The sequence below is a fragment of the Pempheris klunzingeri genome, chromosome 16 (genome assembly GCF_042242105.1).
Source record: "Pempheris klunzingeri isolate RE-2024b chromosome 16, fPemKlu1.hap1, whole genome shotgun sequence".
NCBI lineage: Eukaryota > Metazoa > Chordata > Actinopteri > Acropomatiformes > Pempheridae > Pempheris > Pempheris klunzingeri.
In genome coordinates, this window is record NC_092027.1 from 4,872,006 (window position 1) to 4,888,634 (window position 16,629).

Below are 16,629 nucleotides of genomic sequence, written 5' to 3' on the forward strand. Positions count from 1 at the left end.
GTATTGTAGCATCCCTGTTGTTGTTGTTGTGTTAAATGCTGTTCTGAAAAGTCCCACTGTTCCTGAATGTGTTTTGCTAGGCATGTGAGTGGCTGAGAATAGGAGGAGGGCGGGGCGAGAGTGTGTGCTTGATTGTGGTGTGTGGCATGTCTCGTCCTCTGGTCGGCGCGCTTGGTGAGAGAGAGAGCTGCTCAATTGTTCCGGTATTGTTATGTTTATGTTGGCGTGGTTACGGCCGACAGTAACCGAAGATTAGTAATAAATTACATTACTAACAACTGGGCTCGTTATTCCACCATCCTGCTGACCGTTACATTGGTGTCAGAAGTGAAACACTGGACTTCTGATCTCGGCTAGCAGCGACCCGAACCAGCTAACTCTGCTCGACCTACGGTGGCGATGGCGGCGCAGCGGGAAATGACCGGTACTCGTCCTAAAGTCAAGGTTGAGGCGGTGGACAATGAGTACGATGTCACACCGGGACATGACGGTGGCTTGGACCGTGCTGCGGAGCATAGAGCCCGCCTCAGGCAGACGGCCAGGAGGCTTGCAGCTGACGCCGGCTTCAGCTCGCTGAGTGCGGAAAAACCCGCCAAAGACGCGGGGCCATGTCTGAATAAAGATGGCGGCGCCCAGAGTCACCAACTGTATGGGAAGACGCCGAAATACTCCGGTAAGGCGGACTGGGAGGCCTTCCATGCCCAATTTGAACTATTGGCAAGGGCCGCTGCCTGGTCGGAGGACACTAAAGCGCTCCAGTTGGCTCTGTGCCTTACAGAGGAGGCCTTGGCATGTTTGCTGCTGCTCAGCCCAGCCGATAGGGGGAACTACGGGGCTTTGGTTGGAGCCCTGCAGCGGCGGTTTGGACAGTGTAGCCAGCCCGGTGTCCTGCGAGCGGAGCTGTCCAACAGACAGAGAGGGCCTGGGGAGCCGCTCCGTGTGTTGGCTAATGACATTGAGACCCTGTCAAGGAGAGCATATGCCCACATGCCCATTGATGTGCAGAATGAGCTGGCCAGAGACCAGTTTGTGCGAGCCATCACCCCGAGAGAGCTGCGCATACAGACACAGCTCGCACGCCCCCGCAGTCTGCAGGAAGCACTAGAGCTGGCTGTGGAGAGAGAGGCAGTAGGAGCTACTGCAGAGAATGACCACAGTGGGAGCAGGCCGGTTGGGAGGAGTGTGGAGCTGGTCGGCCTGGGCCAAGAGAAGCCGGCCTGGGCTGCTGAATTGACTGAACTGATTCGGGCTGTGTCACTACAATCGACACGCCGCCGCACCCGTCCTCACCGAGACCCCCCTGTGTGCTGGACATGTGGCCAGCCTGGTCACATCAGCGTGCGGTGCCCAAAGCAGGCTGGTGTTCAGGGAAACGCCTCAGGGCCTGCGTAGATGGGATGACGCAGGCCCCCTCTCCTGTATCCCAGCCTGTCGTGTTTCCAGTGGACGGAGCCCGACTGAACAGCTGGGGGAACAGAGCTCCACTTCCCCCAGAAGCTGATGACGGCATTGAGTCCACAAGGGTGGTGGGGTGGACCCATGCAGGAAGCTTTTGCCATGTCCCCATCACCCTGGCGGGGGCTTCATGCACAGCCCTTGTTGACACTGGCTCCACTGCAACACTGATGAGACCTGACGTGGTTCCAGCAGGGGCAAAGTTGGAACCTACTGTGGTCAAGCTGCGGACAGTGACTGGTCAGTTAGCCCCCATGCTCGGGAGAGGGGTAATAACCATCCAGCTGGGGGGACTGTCCGTGGACTTTAAGGTGTGGGTTGCAGCAGTGCAGGACCCCTGCATATTGGGTCTGGACTTCCTGCGTGCCACACAGTGTGTGTTAGACCTGGGGAAGAACACACTGGCCTTTCCTGGGGGCCCCACAGTTGAAATGGTGCACCCCGCACAGGCCTCAGGACCGCACCTGCCAGCCATGAGAGCAACAGAGGAACATCATGGGTCACACCCCCCACCCCAAGCAGGGTTAGGGTTAGGGTAAGACTGCTTTCTGCACTGGCAGGGGGTTGTGGCAATTTCGTGTCCTCTGCTTTGGCCTGTGCAACGCCCCGGCCACATTCGAACGGCTGATGGAGAAGGTGCTGGCTGACATTCCCCGACAGGAATGTCTAGTTTACCTGGATGACATCCTGGTCCATGGAAGCTCCTTCGAGGCAGCTTTGGCGTCCCTGCGGCGGACTCTGCAGAAGATAGCGGCGGCAGGTCTGAAGCTCCACCCAGACAAGTGCTGCTTCATGAGAAAGGAACTGGAATTCCTGGGGCATAAGGTTGGAGGTGAGGGTATCAGCACACTGGAAGAGAAAGTGCAGGCTGTGAAGGACTGGCCAACCCCCGCCAACGTGAGGGAGCTGAAGAGCTTTATTGGACTGGCATCCTACTACAGGCGGTTTGTGCGCGGCTTTTCTTGCATTGCTGCACCCCTGTTCCGCCTGCAGCAGAAAGACAGTGACTTTGCCTGGACCCCAGACTGTGAACAGGCTTTCAACCATCTGAAGAAAGCCCTGATGGAGTCTCCCATTCTCATCCCCCCGGACCCCCATCTGCTATTCACCCTGGACACAGACGCCAGTGACATTGGGATGGGAGCAGTGTTGAGCCAGGTGGGGCCAGAAGGGGAGAAAGTGGTGGCGTACTTCAGCAGAACCTTCAACAAAGCTGAGCGTCGCTACTGTGTGACACGCAGAGAGCTCCTGGCCATTGTGAGAGCAATCGGCCATTTCCGATATTACCTGTGCGGCCTGCCCTTCACTGTCCGAACTGACCACGCAGCTCTCCAGTGGTTAATGTCCTTCAAGGAGCCGGAGGGGCAGATTGCACGCTGGCTGGAGGAACTAGCACCGTATTCCTTCACAGTGGAGTACAGGGCTGGAGCTCGCCACACCAACGCTGACGCCATGTCCCGGCGCCCCTGTGCCACTGACGGCTGTCGATACTGCGAGAGGAGGGAGGTCCGGGAGGAGGAGCTCCGCGCAGAGGAGGAGCGAGACACCAGGCACCTCAGAGACAGGCCAGCCTGCAGAGCAGCACAGGTTGTCGACCCGATAGAATGGAGAGCGCAACAGGAACAGGATGCTGACCTCCAACCAGTGCTACGGTGGGTGGAGTCTGGACAGAAGCCTCAGTGGGACGAGGTCGCTGGGTGCTCGCCTGCCACAAAGGGGCTGGTTGAAAAGTTTGGAGCTCTCCGAGTTAAGGATGGAGTGCTTCAGAGAGCCTGGAAAGAGCCAGCTACAGGAGAGGAGAGGTGGCAGGTGGTGGTCCCCAGGGCCCTAAGATGGGCGGTTCTAAAGGCCTGTCACGGAACCACTGGGGCGGGACATTTTGGAGTTTCCAAAACCCTTCGTCGGCTCCGGCAGAGTTTTTACTGGGGCCAGCTCAGGTGGGATGTTGAGGACTTTTGCCGCCGCTGTGACCTCTGCACAGCGCACAAAGGTCCCCCAGACAGGTCCCGTGCCCAGCTCCAGCAGCTGGCGGTGGGGGCTCCAATGGAGAGAGTGGCAGTGGACATAATGGGTCCATTTCCCCGCACAGACAAGGGGAACCGTTATGTCCTGGTCGCCATGGATTATTTTACAAAATGGCCTGAGGCGTATGCCATACCAGACCAGGAGGCGGAGACTGTGGCTGACACGCTGGTTCAGGGAATGTTCGCCAGGTTTGGGGCAGCTGAGACGATCCACAGTGACCAGGGGAGGAACTTTGAATCTGCTGTGTTCTCTGCCATGTGTGCACGCCTGGGCATGCACAAGACCCAGACCACACCCCTACACCCGCAGAGTGACGGACTTGTTGAGCGGTTCAACAGAACCCTGGCACAACAACTTGCCATCCTCACTGCAGAACATCAGCGTGACTGGGATATGCACCTCCCCCTCGTCTTGCTAGCCTACAGGTCAGCTGTGCAGGATTCCACCGCATGCACACCTGCCCTTCTTATGTTGGGCCGAGAGCTGCGGACACCAGCAGAAATGGCGTTCGGGAACCCTCCAGACACACCAGCTGTTCCACCAGGACCAGAATACGCCAGGAGGCTCCAGGACAGGATGGAGTCTGCTCATGCTTTTGCCCGTGACCAGCTAGCAAAGGCTGGGATAAGGCAGAAAAGGAACTATGACATGAGGGCAAAAGGGAGAGACTTCAGGACTGGGGACCTAGTGTGGGTGTATAGCCCCAGGAGAAAGAAGGGCCGGTGCCCTAAGTTAGATTGCCACTGGGTGGGGCCCTGTGAAGTGTTGGAGAAGCTGGGGGAGGTGGTTTACAGAGTCCAGTTGCCACCTAGGGGGAGACGGGTGGTTCTCCACAGGGACAGGTTGGCACCATACAGAGGCAACGCATGCCCACTTCAGCCCCCAATCAACTCCCGGAGAAACAGAGCAGCCACACCCCCAGACTCACTGACTGTGTCCCCCTCCCACTCCCCACATTCTCCCCCACCCTTAAACGCACCCTGTGTGCAGCAGCGGGGCACTGCAGGACTGCAGACACAGCCTCTTGTGTCCGCTACGAGGAGGCCCCAGAGACAGACAAGACCCCCAGGTCACCTCAGGGACTTTTTATGTGATCTCTCGGGGCGAGAGAGTTAGTAAGAGGGGGGCAGTGTAGCATCCCTGTTGTTGTTGTTGTGTTAAATGCTGTTCTGAAAAGTCCCACTGTTCCTGAATGTGTTTTGCTAGGCATGTGAGTGGCTGAGAATAGGAGGAGGGCGGGGCGAGAGTGTGTGCTTGATTGTGGTGTGTGGCATGTCTCGTCCTCTGGTCGGCGCGCTTGGTGAGAGAGAGAGCTGCTCAATTGTTCCGGTATTGTTATGTTTATGTTGGCGTGGTTACGGCCGACAGTAACCGAAGATTAGTAATAAATTACATTACTAACAACTGGGCTCGTTATTCCACCATCCTGCTGACCGTTACAGTATTATTAGGGACAGAAATGTCCTCACGTGACCTTTAAGATTATCAGTTTATAGTTTTTTCACATCTCTGTAGTCTGTAGTAACATCTTAACTCACCAGCCGTCGCGTCCTGCAGGAACATCAGAGCCAGAAAAACCAGAGTCTTCATCTTGATCATCTAAATCATTGAGGGATTCATGGTTCTTGTGTTTCTCCGTCCAGACGAACAGAAACTGAACTGAGCTCCTGTTTGCGGCTCCACAAGAGGGGAAATGTGACGTCACCCGGCCCGTCCAGCCAATGAGAATTCAGGACGACTTGTTGCTGGGTAGAACTGACCCGCTGAGGTTGTTATGAGGTTATAATGTTTTCTGGGAGGTCAGAGGTCACTGTCAGCTGCAGATCAGACACTGTGGAGTTGGTGTGGATGCTGCAAGGTCTTCTTGTGTTGTGTATGGCTGCCCTGGGAGTGAAAACAGCCCTGATCAAAATACCAACAACAAACAACAAATCAAAGTGTGGTTTTATTGATGTTTTAGTGAGTAAATGTGGTGAGTTGCCCCCCCTTCTCAAACCTGCAGTGGATGTGCAGCAGTGAATCAGAATCAGAATCAGATTTATTGTCATCATACAGCAAAGTACGATGAGATTTCGTCTGACCTCTCCCATATAACATACCAACAAGACATAAATAGAAATATAAGAATATAAAAATTAAAAAAATAAAATATATATATATACATATGTAAAAGTACAAAAATTAGTAACGTATAAAAGTATTTACAAGATGTACAGAGCAGTGCAAACAGTGCAATGGCAGCATTTGAAAAAGTGGCGGGATTGTGCAAAGATAGCGCAGTATGTTAAACTTGGCCTCTTTTGGCGCGTTTCCACTAGTACCTACTCAGCTCTACTCGGCTCAACTCGGTTTGGTTGCGTTTCCATTACAGTAGCGTTCCGCTTCAAAGTGGGCGGGGTCGTCATAGCAAGGCGGGCCAAAACTCTGGTGGTGTAATTTGTATACGGCACAAACAAACACAACTAAGGACGTGGAGTGTTTGGTTTGCGTGTATCCGTTTACCTCGTTCACAGAATTAATAAAAACACTCGGTCTGTTTCCAGGGTTTTAAAAACGGCAGGTTTGATTCTTGTGAACGAGTCGCTCTCATGACTCATCAAGGGACGCCGCTCCCTGGCCAATCAGTGGTCTGCAGTCTGGTGATGTCGCATTGTCAGCTCGACTCAGCTCGCTTGGAACCCCGGCCGAGGAGGTACTAAAATAGTACCTGGTACCAGGTACTAGCACGGGTGGAAACGGCTGCTGAGGTAGTCCTGGTTATGAGTCCTTGGGGACAGGAGGGAGGGGTGTGATGGAGGCCACAGGTCTGGGGTAGAAGCTGTTCCTCAGCCTGTTCGTGATGGTTTTCAATGTTCTGAACTGTTACATTAGAACCTTAATATTTCCATAAAGTGTTTTTTAAACCTGCACAGAATGGTCACTCTCACTGTCAGGGTGGTCAGATGAAGATGGAATATGCAGGTCACATGACCTCCACAGAACAGTGTTTCTGCCTTTGTTTTGAGAAGCAGATACATAAAGATGTGATGTCCTTGATTGTAAGAAACGAAAAGTGCTTGTTTTGTAAACATGCTCCAGTTGGATGGCGCCTATGCAGACAACGCTGACGGCTGGTCAAGATTGTGACTCACGAACCTCAGTGACCAATTGGACCTGGTTGCCTGTGATATTCTCCTCAAGAACCCTTTAAAACCAGACGGCTAACTCAGTTGGTCGCTCCTCTGGCCTTGGTCAGAGAGCACTTAAACCAACCAGATTTTACTACGATCTCTGTAAACCAAACACATCGTTGCTGTCACACTTTGAATCTGTTCTCTCCCTCTGCTGCTGTCGTCTGTCAGTTCAACCAGTGTGAACCTCGTCCATCCCATTCATCTACAGTTTCATCTTTGAGCTCATCAAGAGTTACATGTCACTTCCTGTGTCCTCCATGTGGCGCTAGAGAACAGCCACTAATCACGCCTTATGTTCCAGTATGTGAAGTGTTGACTTCGCTATGAAAATGTCACGTAAATCAAATGATTGCCACAGAAGGTTTATTTCCAAAGTTGAGGTGGGTTGGATCAAGCCCCTCGGACTATTTACCACCCCTGAAAATAGCTGAAAATTGACCAAATTTTGACACTTAATTCAAAATGGCCGACTTCCTGTTGGCTTTAGGTCATGGCACCAAGAGACTTTTTTGTAGGACTCATCATGGCCCATAAGCCTAATGAATTTCATATATGTAGGTGAAATGCAGCGCGGGTCTAGTTTGTTGAATATTGTAGGGGGTGCCATAGAGCCCTTTTGCCCCACATAAACCATAAACCCATAAATCCCTTAACTCATTTCAGGCCTCCTGATATGTTTGCTAAATTTGGTGACATTTTGACCATGCTTAGCGCTTAAAAATTAACTTCCTGTTTCATGGCGAACAAGGTGTCGCCACGGTGACAGTGTTTGACAAAACCTCTAGAGCTTCATCAGTAGCATCATCCACGACTTGGGAAACAAATTTGTTTTGACCAAAATAGTTTTGACGAAAACTGAATATTGACATTGACAATTGTAGACATCTTCAGGGTGGGACTCTTATCAAACATGTTACATTTGGTCCTGATTGGACTGCGTAGAGTCTAATGATCATTAACCAGTTCATTCATGTCTTTTAATGAACACTGCCCAACAAAATATCGCTTCCCTAATGAGCTTTGTTGCGTATCATTCCCCGTCTCACTCTCTCTCCTGTCATTTCCTGTCATGTCTGTTCTGTTATCTATCAAATAAAAGCTTAACATCGCCAAAAGAAAACTTAAAACCGAGCAAAGACTGATCGTTGTTTAGCCCTGGGATGTGTAAAGCTGAGGTCTGTGAGCGCAGCAAAGTGTCACATTTGTCAGAAAGTATATTTGTGGGACTTAAAAAATTGTCATCCATTAGCTTTTAAAACTTTATGGTTATTGTTCATTTTATTGTGTAATGTAGTTTTTTTCCATAATTATGATTCACTGTAGTGAACCATGTGAGTAATAATATAATAATGTAATAATATAATCGATGCAACAAACAGCTCCAAATAAAGATATTGTTCAGCTCACTGCTCTCTGGTGATGTGTAATGATTAACCTGGACTAATGCATTATGTTGCTTTATGATATTAAGTGTCAGAAACAAAGCTAATAAGAGTGAGGCAGAATAAGAGTGAGGCAGAATATCACTAAAAAATAGAATATTTGATTTATTGTTATTGGGGAAGCCCAAATGCCTCCAATGATAAACTTGTCCCCATCTGTCCAATCACATGTTTGCCTTAATAACTTTGTTCTTCCTGCTCTTCATTTGGCTTCTGTGATAATAGTTAACAGTCATAATATTGTAATAATATTCATATAGTTATCGCTACTGTTACAGATGTGTAAGCATTTATATGTGAAATCACAAAAAGACACAACTTGGAACATGGGGACTTTATTGAAAAGCACAAATTACAGTAAAATGAATGAAATAATAATAATAATTTGGAATTTATCCACTCAATCCAGCACAAGAAGTGATTTTAAGCATCGCTGTTCACTTTCTAAGAGAAAAGAAAATGTTCCTTGTCCATAAAGAGTAGCAGGAAAGTGCACTACTTAAAAAAAAGGGACAGATACCTTTTGAATAGGCATAAATAGGCATATACGCACTGTCTTTACATTTCAGGCCGTTCAAACATGAACTCTTCTGTAGCTCAAGTAAAAGTAAAGTAAAGACCAGGGGTTTCGTTCTAAATACATGTTCCTTAAATTTTACATTTTTAACATAGTTTCAAAAACATTTCTATCAGTGTGCTGAATGTTTATAAACTGACAACCCTTTCAAATCCAACCAAAATATATATATATATATATATATATAAAATCATGATTCAAAACAAGCAAACTATTTACACATTTTATTTACATAAGAAATTGTGTGTTTACAGATCACCCTGGGAGAAAATGGGAATGTGTGAACGTGTGTGTGAATATATGTATTGATGCTGATGCTCATTTGGTTTACAAACGTAGACTTTTTTCTTTATTTGATCCCCCATAGGAGGAAATTCTCAAGTATTTAAGTAAACATTTTATCAGAGCAAATTCCACTTTTTTATTTGGAACTAAATGATCAAAATAATATCACCATTTATGTCATTTTTCAACAAACAAACAACAACAAACTAATATAAGATTCCCAACACTGATTCAGTGTATGATAGGAATGAAGAATAACCAATGAATTCCCAGTTTACGGAGCAGAATGTGGTGCCACCGCTCCTCCCTTCAGTGCACAACTTAGTCACAAACCTAAAAGCAAAAAGAAAAATGCTGAAAATAGAAAACAAATTAATTTTCCATAAACATTTGGAGGGTTCAAAGTTAAGTTAAAGAATCATTTAGACTGTGAATGAATATCAATCAAATATCATTAAAGTGTCAACTTTGTAAAATATAGATTGACCCACTATGCATATGAAATACAACATATAATATATAATAAATTGCTTTTTTTCTGAGGCCTAATATTTGAGTTTTTAATTATACTTAATAATTATACTATTATGCTTCTACTCTACTGATCCCTCTCTCTTAATAATCTCACTTCAGCTCATATAAAACAGATTTAACTTTGTTGTGGAAAATCAATGAAAGTCAAACATTTTCTTTACAGTGTGTCAGAAGTTTCACAGCAGATTAAGTTCTTTTGCACATAGTTGATGGTGTTTGTTCCACAGCAGCTGTGAAGTCTATGGCCCACATGAAGAAACTTACTGTGTGCAGGGTGGTGTTTTTGTCATCATTTAGGCTCCTGGATTCAGCTCCTCCAGGACCTCAGGGTTGCTCACGGCTGTAAGGTCAGAAGCCCGTTATTATTTCACACCCTGCTCTGAAGTGACACTGTGTTTTTGCAAACACCTGACAGTGCAAAGTTCTGCAGCACAACATCCAGAAATCCTTCTTAATCTACAGACTGCATGTCCGCTCAGTGAAAATAGAATAAAAAGAAGTGTTACTTACGAGATGGAGAGCGTTTGGCTGAAATAAAAGGAAAAGACAAATGTTGTTACAAGTAGAAATGCCACACTTTGCCACTCTCTTCTCAGTGATGATGTCCTCTTCTATGCACTCAGACTGATATATAATATCATTTGGTTCGATCTTACAATAGTTATTTTCCTGTCATCTCTCCTTGACATCATCATGCTATAGTCATGTTATAATGACTGTGGCCCTGAGAGCTTATTATTGTTTGGATTGAAGATGAGTAAAAAAAAACTCACGATTCATCTTTTTATAGATGAAGAATCCAGCCAAAGCAATGATGACAACCAGAACAGCCACTGCAGCAATGATGATGGTGGTGAAGTCAAGGGGCTTCTCTGTTGAGCAGAAAACAACAAACACATCACAGCCTGTACAGATGAAGCAGGTTAGGAGAGAAAAACATCCATTTCCCAACCAGACCCAAATCTTGTTTACAGACACCATATGTGTTTCCTGCTGCTGTTCTTATTCTTGATCTAAATCTTTATCCCTTCTTGTCTCTGTGTAATAACTGTATCTGTGCTGGTTTGCAGTGTAGTTTGTAGTTTGTAGTTTGTAGTTTTGTTGTCTTTGTTTCTGTTTATGATGGTTTCTGTCCCATATGTTGGTTTCTGGCACAAGAAGAGCTTTTAACACTGATACTTTATGACTATCAGCACGATCGACCAACTTTATTCTGACTGATAAATACATACATTCAGACATTATTAAACAGGCAAAGACAATTATAACTCCTTAAATGCACTTTAAAAACTAGGGTTTCAATTTTTAAAAAATGTAAAACTAAGTTTTTAGGGATTTGCTGATGGTGGGCAGGTTCATTGGCTTAATACTGATCTTGGCCTTAAAATTATATATAAAAAACTAGATGAATGAAACTGTCAACAAAACAAGGGAAAGGAAAACAAAATTTCTCATCCAACAGACAAAAAACATGACCTGCAGGTTGTTACAATAAAATAATGGCTGTTTTCCACCTCCATCACTTCTGATTCCTGTCTTACCTTCGTTGGTCCTGATCACTGCTTTGTCCAGTTTGGTGACGATGTCCTCGACACCAGAGAGCTGAAACACACATTCGTAGCTCCCCCAGTCTTCAGATGCTCCTGGTGCTTTCAGGTCAACGCTCGTCTGGAAGGATCCATCGTTGTTGGGGAGGATCTCTCCGAGGGTCACGCCCTCATGATGCTCCTCTCCACCTTTCCTCCAGAACATCATGGCTGCGTTAGGGTAGAAACCTGTAGTGTGGCAGGTGACTGGAGAGGAGGGAGACTTCTGGAGGAGAGACACTTTGGGAAGGTCTGGGGAGTAAAGAGAAAGACAGTTTATACACTATTAGTATGTACTATATATTAATATTTAGCAGATGCTATTTGCACCCAGGTGTAAATAGGCAATGTGGCAAATAAAGTGTGTCCATGAACAGATATGACTTTATATAAAATATAAATATATAAAAAAGCTAAATTATACTGTAACAGCTGAAGGTCTTGTGGTCTGTTTAAAAGTTGAATGGAGTCTCTGGCTGAAAGTATGACGAAGCTATAACCTTTCAAAGTGGAGGAAGTTGAAGAGGATTTGAACGTTCAGCCCTGAGCAGCTGTTGACATCTTGGCGGCCATTTTGTACGTAGAAAGAAAGGAGTTTCCTTAAAAACTAATTATGTAGGTTAATCTAATCATTAATATTATATAGCAGAAATATTACTGTTACTATCTACATAACATTATTTATTTTAAGTGTGGGAGAGAAAGTGACAGAAACTGAGGTAAAGTGGGAGGCAGAGAGATGAAGAGGAGAGAGAACATGACAGAAAGATAAATGTGACACAAAGTGGGTGTATTTTGTTCATATAACTGTTGAGAAGACACAAAGAAGACATATTAACATTACTGTGTCCATGAATCCACATCAGGTCATGAGACTCTACCTGTTCTCAGCAGAGAGCTGCTCCCATAATCTACCTGCTTCTTCAGCCAGTCAGGACAAATCTGGGTCTGGTAGTTTTTCCACTGTGTTATCAAGGCTTTGTTATTGTCCCACTTGTGTTTGGTGATGACAGCCTCTGGTGTTGGAGCGATCCATGTCTCTGTCTTCAGGTCAAATACTATGAAGTCTTCTCCATCATAACCATCCTGACTGAAACCACTGGTTTTTCCAGTCTGATCATCCCACTGACAGCCGTACATCTTCTGGGCAATGTGGACACCTGAGAGAGAGAGAGGGAGAGAGAAGAGAGAGAGGGAGAGAGAGAGAGAGAAGAGAGAGAGAGAGAGAGAGAGAGAGGGAGAGAGAGAGAGAGAGAGAGAGAGAGGAGAGAGAGAGAGAGAAGAGAGAGAGAGAGAGAGAGAGAGAGAGAGAGAGAGAATATATTATATTATATTATATTATACATATTGAGAAACTGGTGCTAGAAAACATTCTTAATTTTTTGAAATGAATGAATAAATACAATAATAAATAAAAGACTTAACTGATTGTATGATTACAAATGTTGTCAATTAATTCTGTGTTGATCAGCTAATTGATTACTTGACTAATTGTTTCAGAATAGATGTTTATTGTGGCACAGACACACTGAGGCATGGGGGTCTGATCACAGGTAAAAGTGGGGGTGCATGATCAGTGATTAGTGTAACGGGAGGTAAAGTAGGACGACTTTCATTTAATGAACACCTGAAAAGGACATTTTCTAAAACACAGTCATAACCATTAAAGCTGCTCTCTCAGTGTAAAGCTCAGTTTATATTGCACCATAAAATATTAGTGTTTCATTGTGTTCTGTTCTGGTTTCAGCAGTGAAAGAACGATTAAATGTTGTCTCAGAGTGCACGTGATGCATATATCTGATAGTCTGCTGACTTTAGGACATTAGGAAAAGACATGTATGAAAATAAAATAAATGTAAAGACTACATAGAGAGCAAATAAATATAAAAACCTAAATATAAGGTAATGAGGTACGGCAGCAACGAAACGTAGAAATGCAATAAAAATATGTGAGTAAATATATCCAGTAAATATTAAAATATAAAGCCAAGAAAGGGCTCCATCAGACAGTTTAATCTATGTGAATAAAACACTGCTGACAGACTGTGTGTGTGTATGTGTGTGTGTGTGTGTGTGTGTGGTTACATCTGTTTACTAAAATACAGGATGAAAATATAAATAACGTTTCATCAGTAGAAAGTGAAAAATAAACAAACCTCCAGTTTGGTTGAAGCGATCCTTTAAAATGTCAATGTTGCCTTTGAAGATCTGATGGGCACCCTGAAGGATCTGATTGTCCCTCTCCCAGTACTGAGGATCATCCTCTTTGACTCTGCTCATCCAGTCCTGTTTGGGTTCTGCTCTCTTGGTCTCACTGTCGTAGTGAACCACCTGAACATCATCAACCAACCCAACAATCACAAACTCTGGGAAGTTTGGGACTCCAGAAGAGGCAGTGAGGAAATACTTCAGAGAGTGAGTCACTGTAAGAAAACATTAATGTGATAATATCCGTTTTTTTTATTGTCATATAACAATTTTATTTCCCCACAAAGAATCAAAAAGAACCACAGTTTATTCAAGACGCCCTAACAATCAATGTGCTGCCAATAAAAACAAAACAAAGAAAGATTTTAAATATTTAGTTTATATATTTTCTATTCGTTTATATTTCAAATATTTCATTTGACAATTTGACAACATGCAGTCATGTTCCTGACTTTAAGGAAGCAGTTTGTAAAACGTATAAATATAAATAAATATAAATATAAACTATTGTTGTCTCTTAGTTTCCAGGATTTTATTCTTCAGCAGGATTTATTAGCAGCTCACACTCCTCATAATCCTCAAACCTCTGACCAAAATATTCACATTGCTTCTGAGTCTAGTTTCATTTCCTACATTTAAAAGATTAAAACTTTTTTTGGTTAAATTATATCACGTTCCTCACTTTCATATATCTTGAACTATATTTAAGTTTAATTCCCAAAATCTTTGATAACCAATATCTAGTTTAGAGTATACATTTAAGTAATATTTATATATTTCTTCTTCTTCTTATTATTATTATTATATCTTTATTTTCTTTGTCCCTCATGTGGTCATTCTCTACAGTTTACATCATTAATATTTGTGTCCATATTCTGGAGTAAAAGAAGATTTCTGATTAACTCTAATATCCTTTTTTAAATTCTACCATGATGAAATGATGTTTATCACTTTTAGTCCTGAATCTTTAAAAAGGATCAACAGACTTTCTGCAGATGTCTGTGAGTCCGTCTCTGAATCCTCCGCCGTCCTCGGCTCTCTGAATGGACTCACATCACATTTCTAAGCTGCACTTTAACAATTCTTCACTTTTCACACTAAAATTGTTTCACAGATCTGTCCAGGAATAAATCTGCTCCCTGTGGAAACCAACCAATGCTGGAGCTGTGAGGCTGACAACTGATATCAATATTTGGGGGTTTATAAATGTGATGCATTAGTCCACAGTATATTTATACATGAAGATAAAACACTAACAAACTTGGTACAGATGGATCACAGTTGTTCTCTGTGACCAAGATGAAGACTGAGCAGGACATTTCACAGCTTCAGAATAATCAGCGCCCTCTGGTGGACAAACATGTAACAGAGACACTGTTTCCTCCTTAAAACGGACTTTTCTCTACTTTTTTGTTGCTTATCGGCTGAAATCTGCACAGAAAACAATAAATCTGCAGCTAAATAACATCGGCAGGTATATTGGAGGCCCATTTATCTGTTAGCTCTTCTGGACAGCAAACATGCAGTAAGTGTAATAACTAACTAACTGAGCAGTTTTCTGGGGAATGGACTGAAATATTTCTAAATATTATATTATTTAAGAAAATATATGGAGGTCAAACAAGCCAGCAATACGACACGAACTTATATTTATATTATATTTATGTACATGTGTGTTTTTCTGTGTGCACATAATTATTAATTCCATCACATCCCACTCTGTTGTTGTTTCTTTGTAATTACTGTATTGTGTACATAATGTTTCCTGGTGTATATAAGGCTTTTCTTCTGTATATATTATATGCATTTTATTTCTTTAACTGTGTGCTTTGTCTGTCCCCTTGAGCTGCTGTAACAGCAAATTTTCCCCACTGAGGGATCAATAAACGATATCTTATCTTATCTTAATTCAGTGTACACAATCCAAATTAACTATATCAACGTGTTCTGAGACTGAAAATGTGTTCATGAATGAATGAAAAACTAAAAATGTGGATTTACATAATTTCTAAACTAACAGTTTTAAGGTCTATATAAAACAGTAATGAACAGTTTAAAGATTAAAGACTGAAAAGTGAACTATTCAAAGTTTTGGACAAGAAACTGTTTTTATGATCGTTACTGTTCTTTATTTATTAATCTGAGTGTGTGTTGGAGAGTTTGGCGCGTCGTAGTTCTGCTGCCATTTTAACATTTAGATCGACCAGAAAGTATCGATTAATGATCCTGACAACATCGATTAAGATAATGTCTCAAATAGCAAAAGCAATAGCAAAAAACAAAGATAAACTCAGTTTCCAACAGCTCTTTTTAGAAACACATCTTCCCTCTGACAGAAAGTATTATTAGGGACAGAAATGTCCTCACGTGACCTTTAAGATTATCAGTTTATAGTTTTTTCACATTTCTGTAATCTGCAAAGAAGTCCTGAAATAAAACGGAGCTTTTTTTTTTCTTTACGATCAACCGATTTAAAATAACATCTTAACTCACCAGCCGTCGCGTCCTGCAGGAACATCAGAGCCAGAAAAACCAGAGTCTTCATCTTGATCATCTGAATCATTGAGGGATTCATGGTTCTTGTGTTTCTCCGTCCAGACGAACAGAAACTGAACTGAGCTCCTGTTTGCTGCTCCAAAAGAGGGGAAATGTGACGTCACCCGTCCCGTCCAGCCAATGAGAACTTGTTGCTGGGTAGAACTGTGCAGCAGTGAATCAGAATCAGAATCAGATTTATTGTCATCATACAGCAAAGTACGATGAGATTTCGTCTGACCTCTCCCATATAACATACCAACAAGACATAAATAGAAATATAAGAATATAAAAATAATAAGAAAAAAAAAAAAAATATATATATATATATATACATATGTAAAAGTACAAAAATTGGTATCGTATAAAAGTATTTACAAGATGTACAGAGCAGTGCAAACAGTGCAATGGCAGCATTTGAAAAAGTGGCGGGATTGTGCAAAGATAGCGCAGTATGTTAAACTTGGCCTCTTTTGGCGCGTTTCCACTAGTACCTACTCAGCTCTACTCGGCTCAACTCGGTTTGGTTGCGTTTCCATTACAGTAGCGTTCCGCTTCAAAGTGGGCGGGGTCGTCATAGCAAGGCGGGCCAAAACTCCGGTGGTGTAATTTGTATACGGCACAAACAAACACAACTAAGGACGTGGAGTGTTTGGTTTGCGTGGATCCGTTTACCTCGTTCACAGAAATAATAAAAACACTCGGTCTGTTTCCAGGGTTTTAAAAACGGCAGGTTTGATTCTTGTGAACGAGTCGCTCTCATGACTCATCAAGGGACGCCGCTCCCTGGCCAATCAGTGGCCTGCAGT

General features: G+C 43.7%; 2 protein-coding genes across 4 annotated transcripts in view; both read right to left on the minus strand.

Moving 5' to 3' along the window:
- The window catches only part of LOC139215224 (major histocompatibility complex class I-related gene protein-like), a 12,467-nt gene extending 7,324 nt beyond the window's left edge, over nucleotides 1-5,143 (minus strand). The window contains 1 exon segment of the mRNA XM_070846119.1: nucleotides 5,019-5,143. Coding sequence (XP_070702220.1) covers nucleotides 5,019-5,079 — 61 coding nt within the window. The 5' untranslated portion in view covers nucleotides 5,080-5,143.
- Nucleotides 5,144-8,414: 3,271 nt separating this feature from the next.
- LOC139215223 (class I histocompatibility antigen, F10 alpha chain-like) lies at nucleotides 8,415-15,909 on the minus strand. 3 transcript variants are annotated; one of them, XM_070846117.1, is made up of 8 exons: nucleotides 15,779-15,909; nucleotides 13,234-13,500; nucleotides 11,959-12,237; nucleotides 11,033-11,329; nucleotides 10,265-10,363; nucleotides 10,002-10,019; nucleotides 9,756-9,831; nucleotides 8,415-9,290 (listed from the first exon to the last, which is right to left on the minus strand). In XM_070846117.1, exons 1-7 carry the CDS (start codon nucleotides 15,858-15,860, stop codon nucleotides 9,785-9,787), a joined length of 1,089 nt encoding a protein of 362 aa, XP_070702218.1. In that variant the 5' UTR covers nucleotides 15,861-15,909; the 3' UTR covers nucleotides 8,415-9,290; nucleotides 9,756-9,784. The 3 variants fall into 3 exon arrangements, with proteins under 3 accessions (XP_070702218.1, XP_070702216.1, XP_070702217.1); XM_070846115.1 differs by having other exon boundaries at nucleotides 11,006-11,329; XM_070846116.1 differs by lacking the exon at nucleotides 10,002-10,019 and having other exon boundaries at nucleotides 11,006-11,329.
- Between the last annotated feature and the right edge of the window lie 720 nt (nucleotides 15,910-16,629).

Excerpts from the sequence above, each read along its gene's own strand:
- LOC139215223 (XM_070846115.1), bottom strand. The coding sequence starts at position 15,860 with ATGAATCCCTCAATGATTCAGATGATCAAGATGAAGACTCTGGTTTTT. Across the intron at positions 12,238-13,233 it reads TCGCTTCAACCAAACTGGAG|GTGTCCACATTGCCCAGAAG; the intron begins GTTTGTTTATTT and ends TCTCTCTCTCAG. Across the intron at positions 10,364-11,005 it reads AGGAATCAGAAGTGATGGAG|AGAAGCCCCTTGACTTCACC; the intron begins GTGGAAAACAGC and ends TCTGCTCAACAG.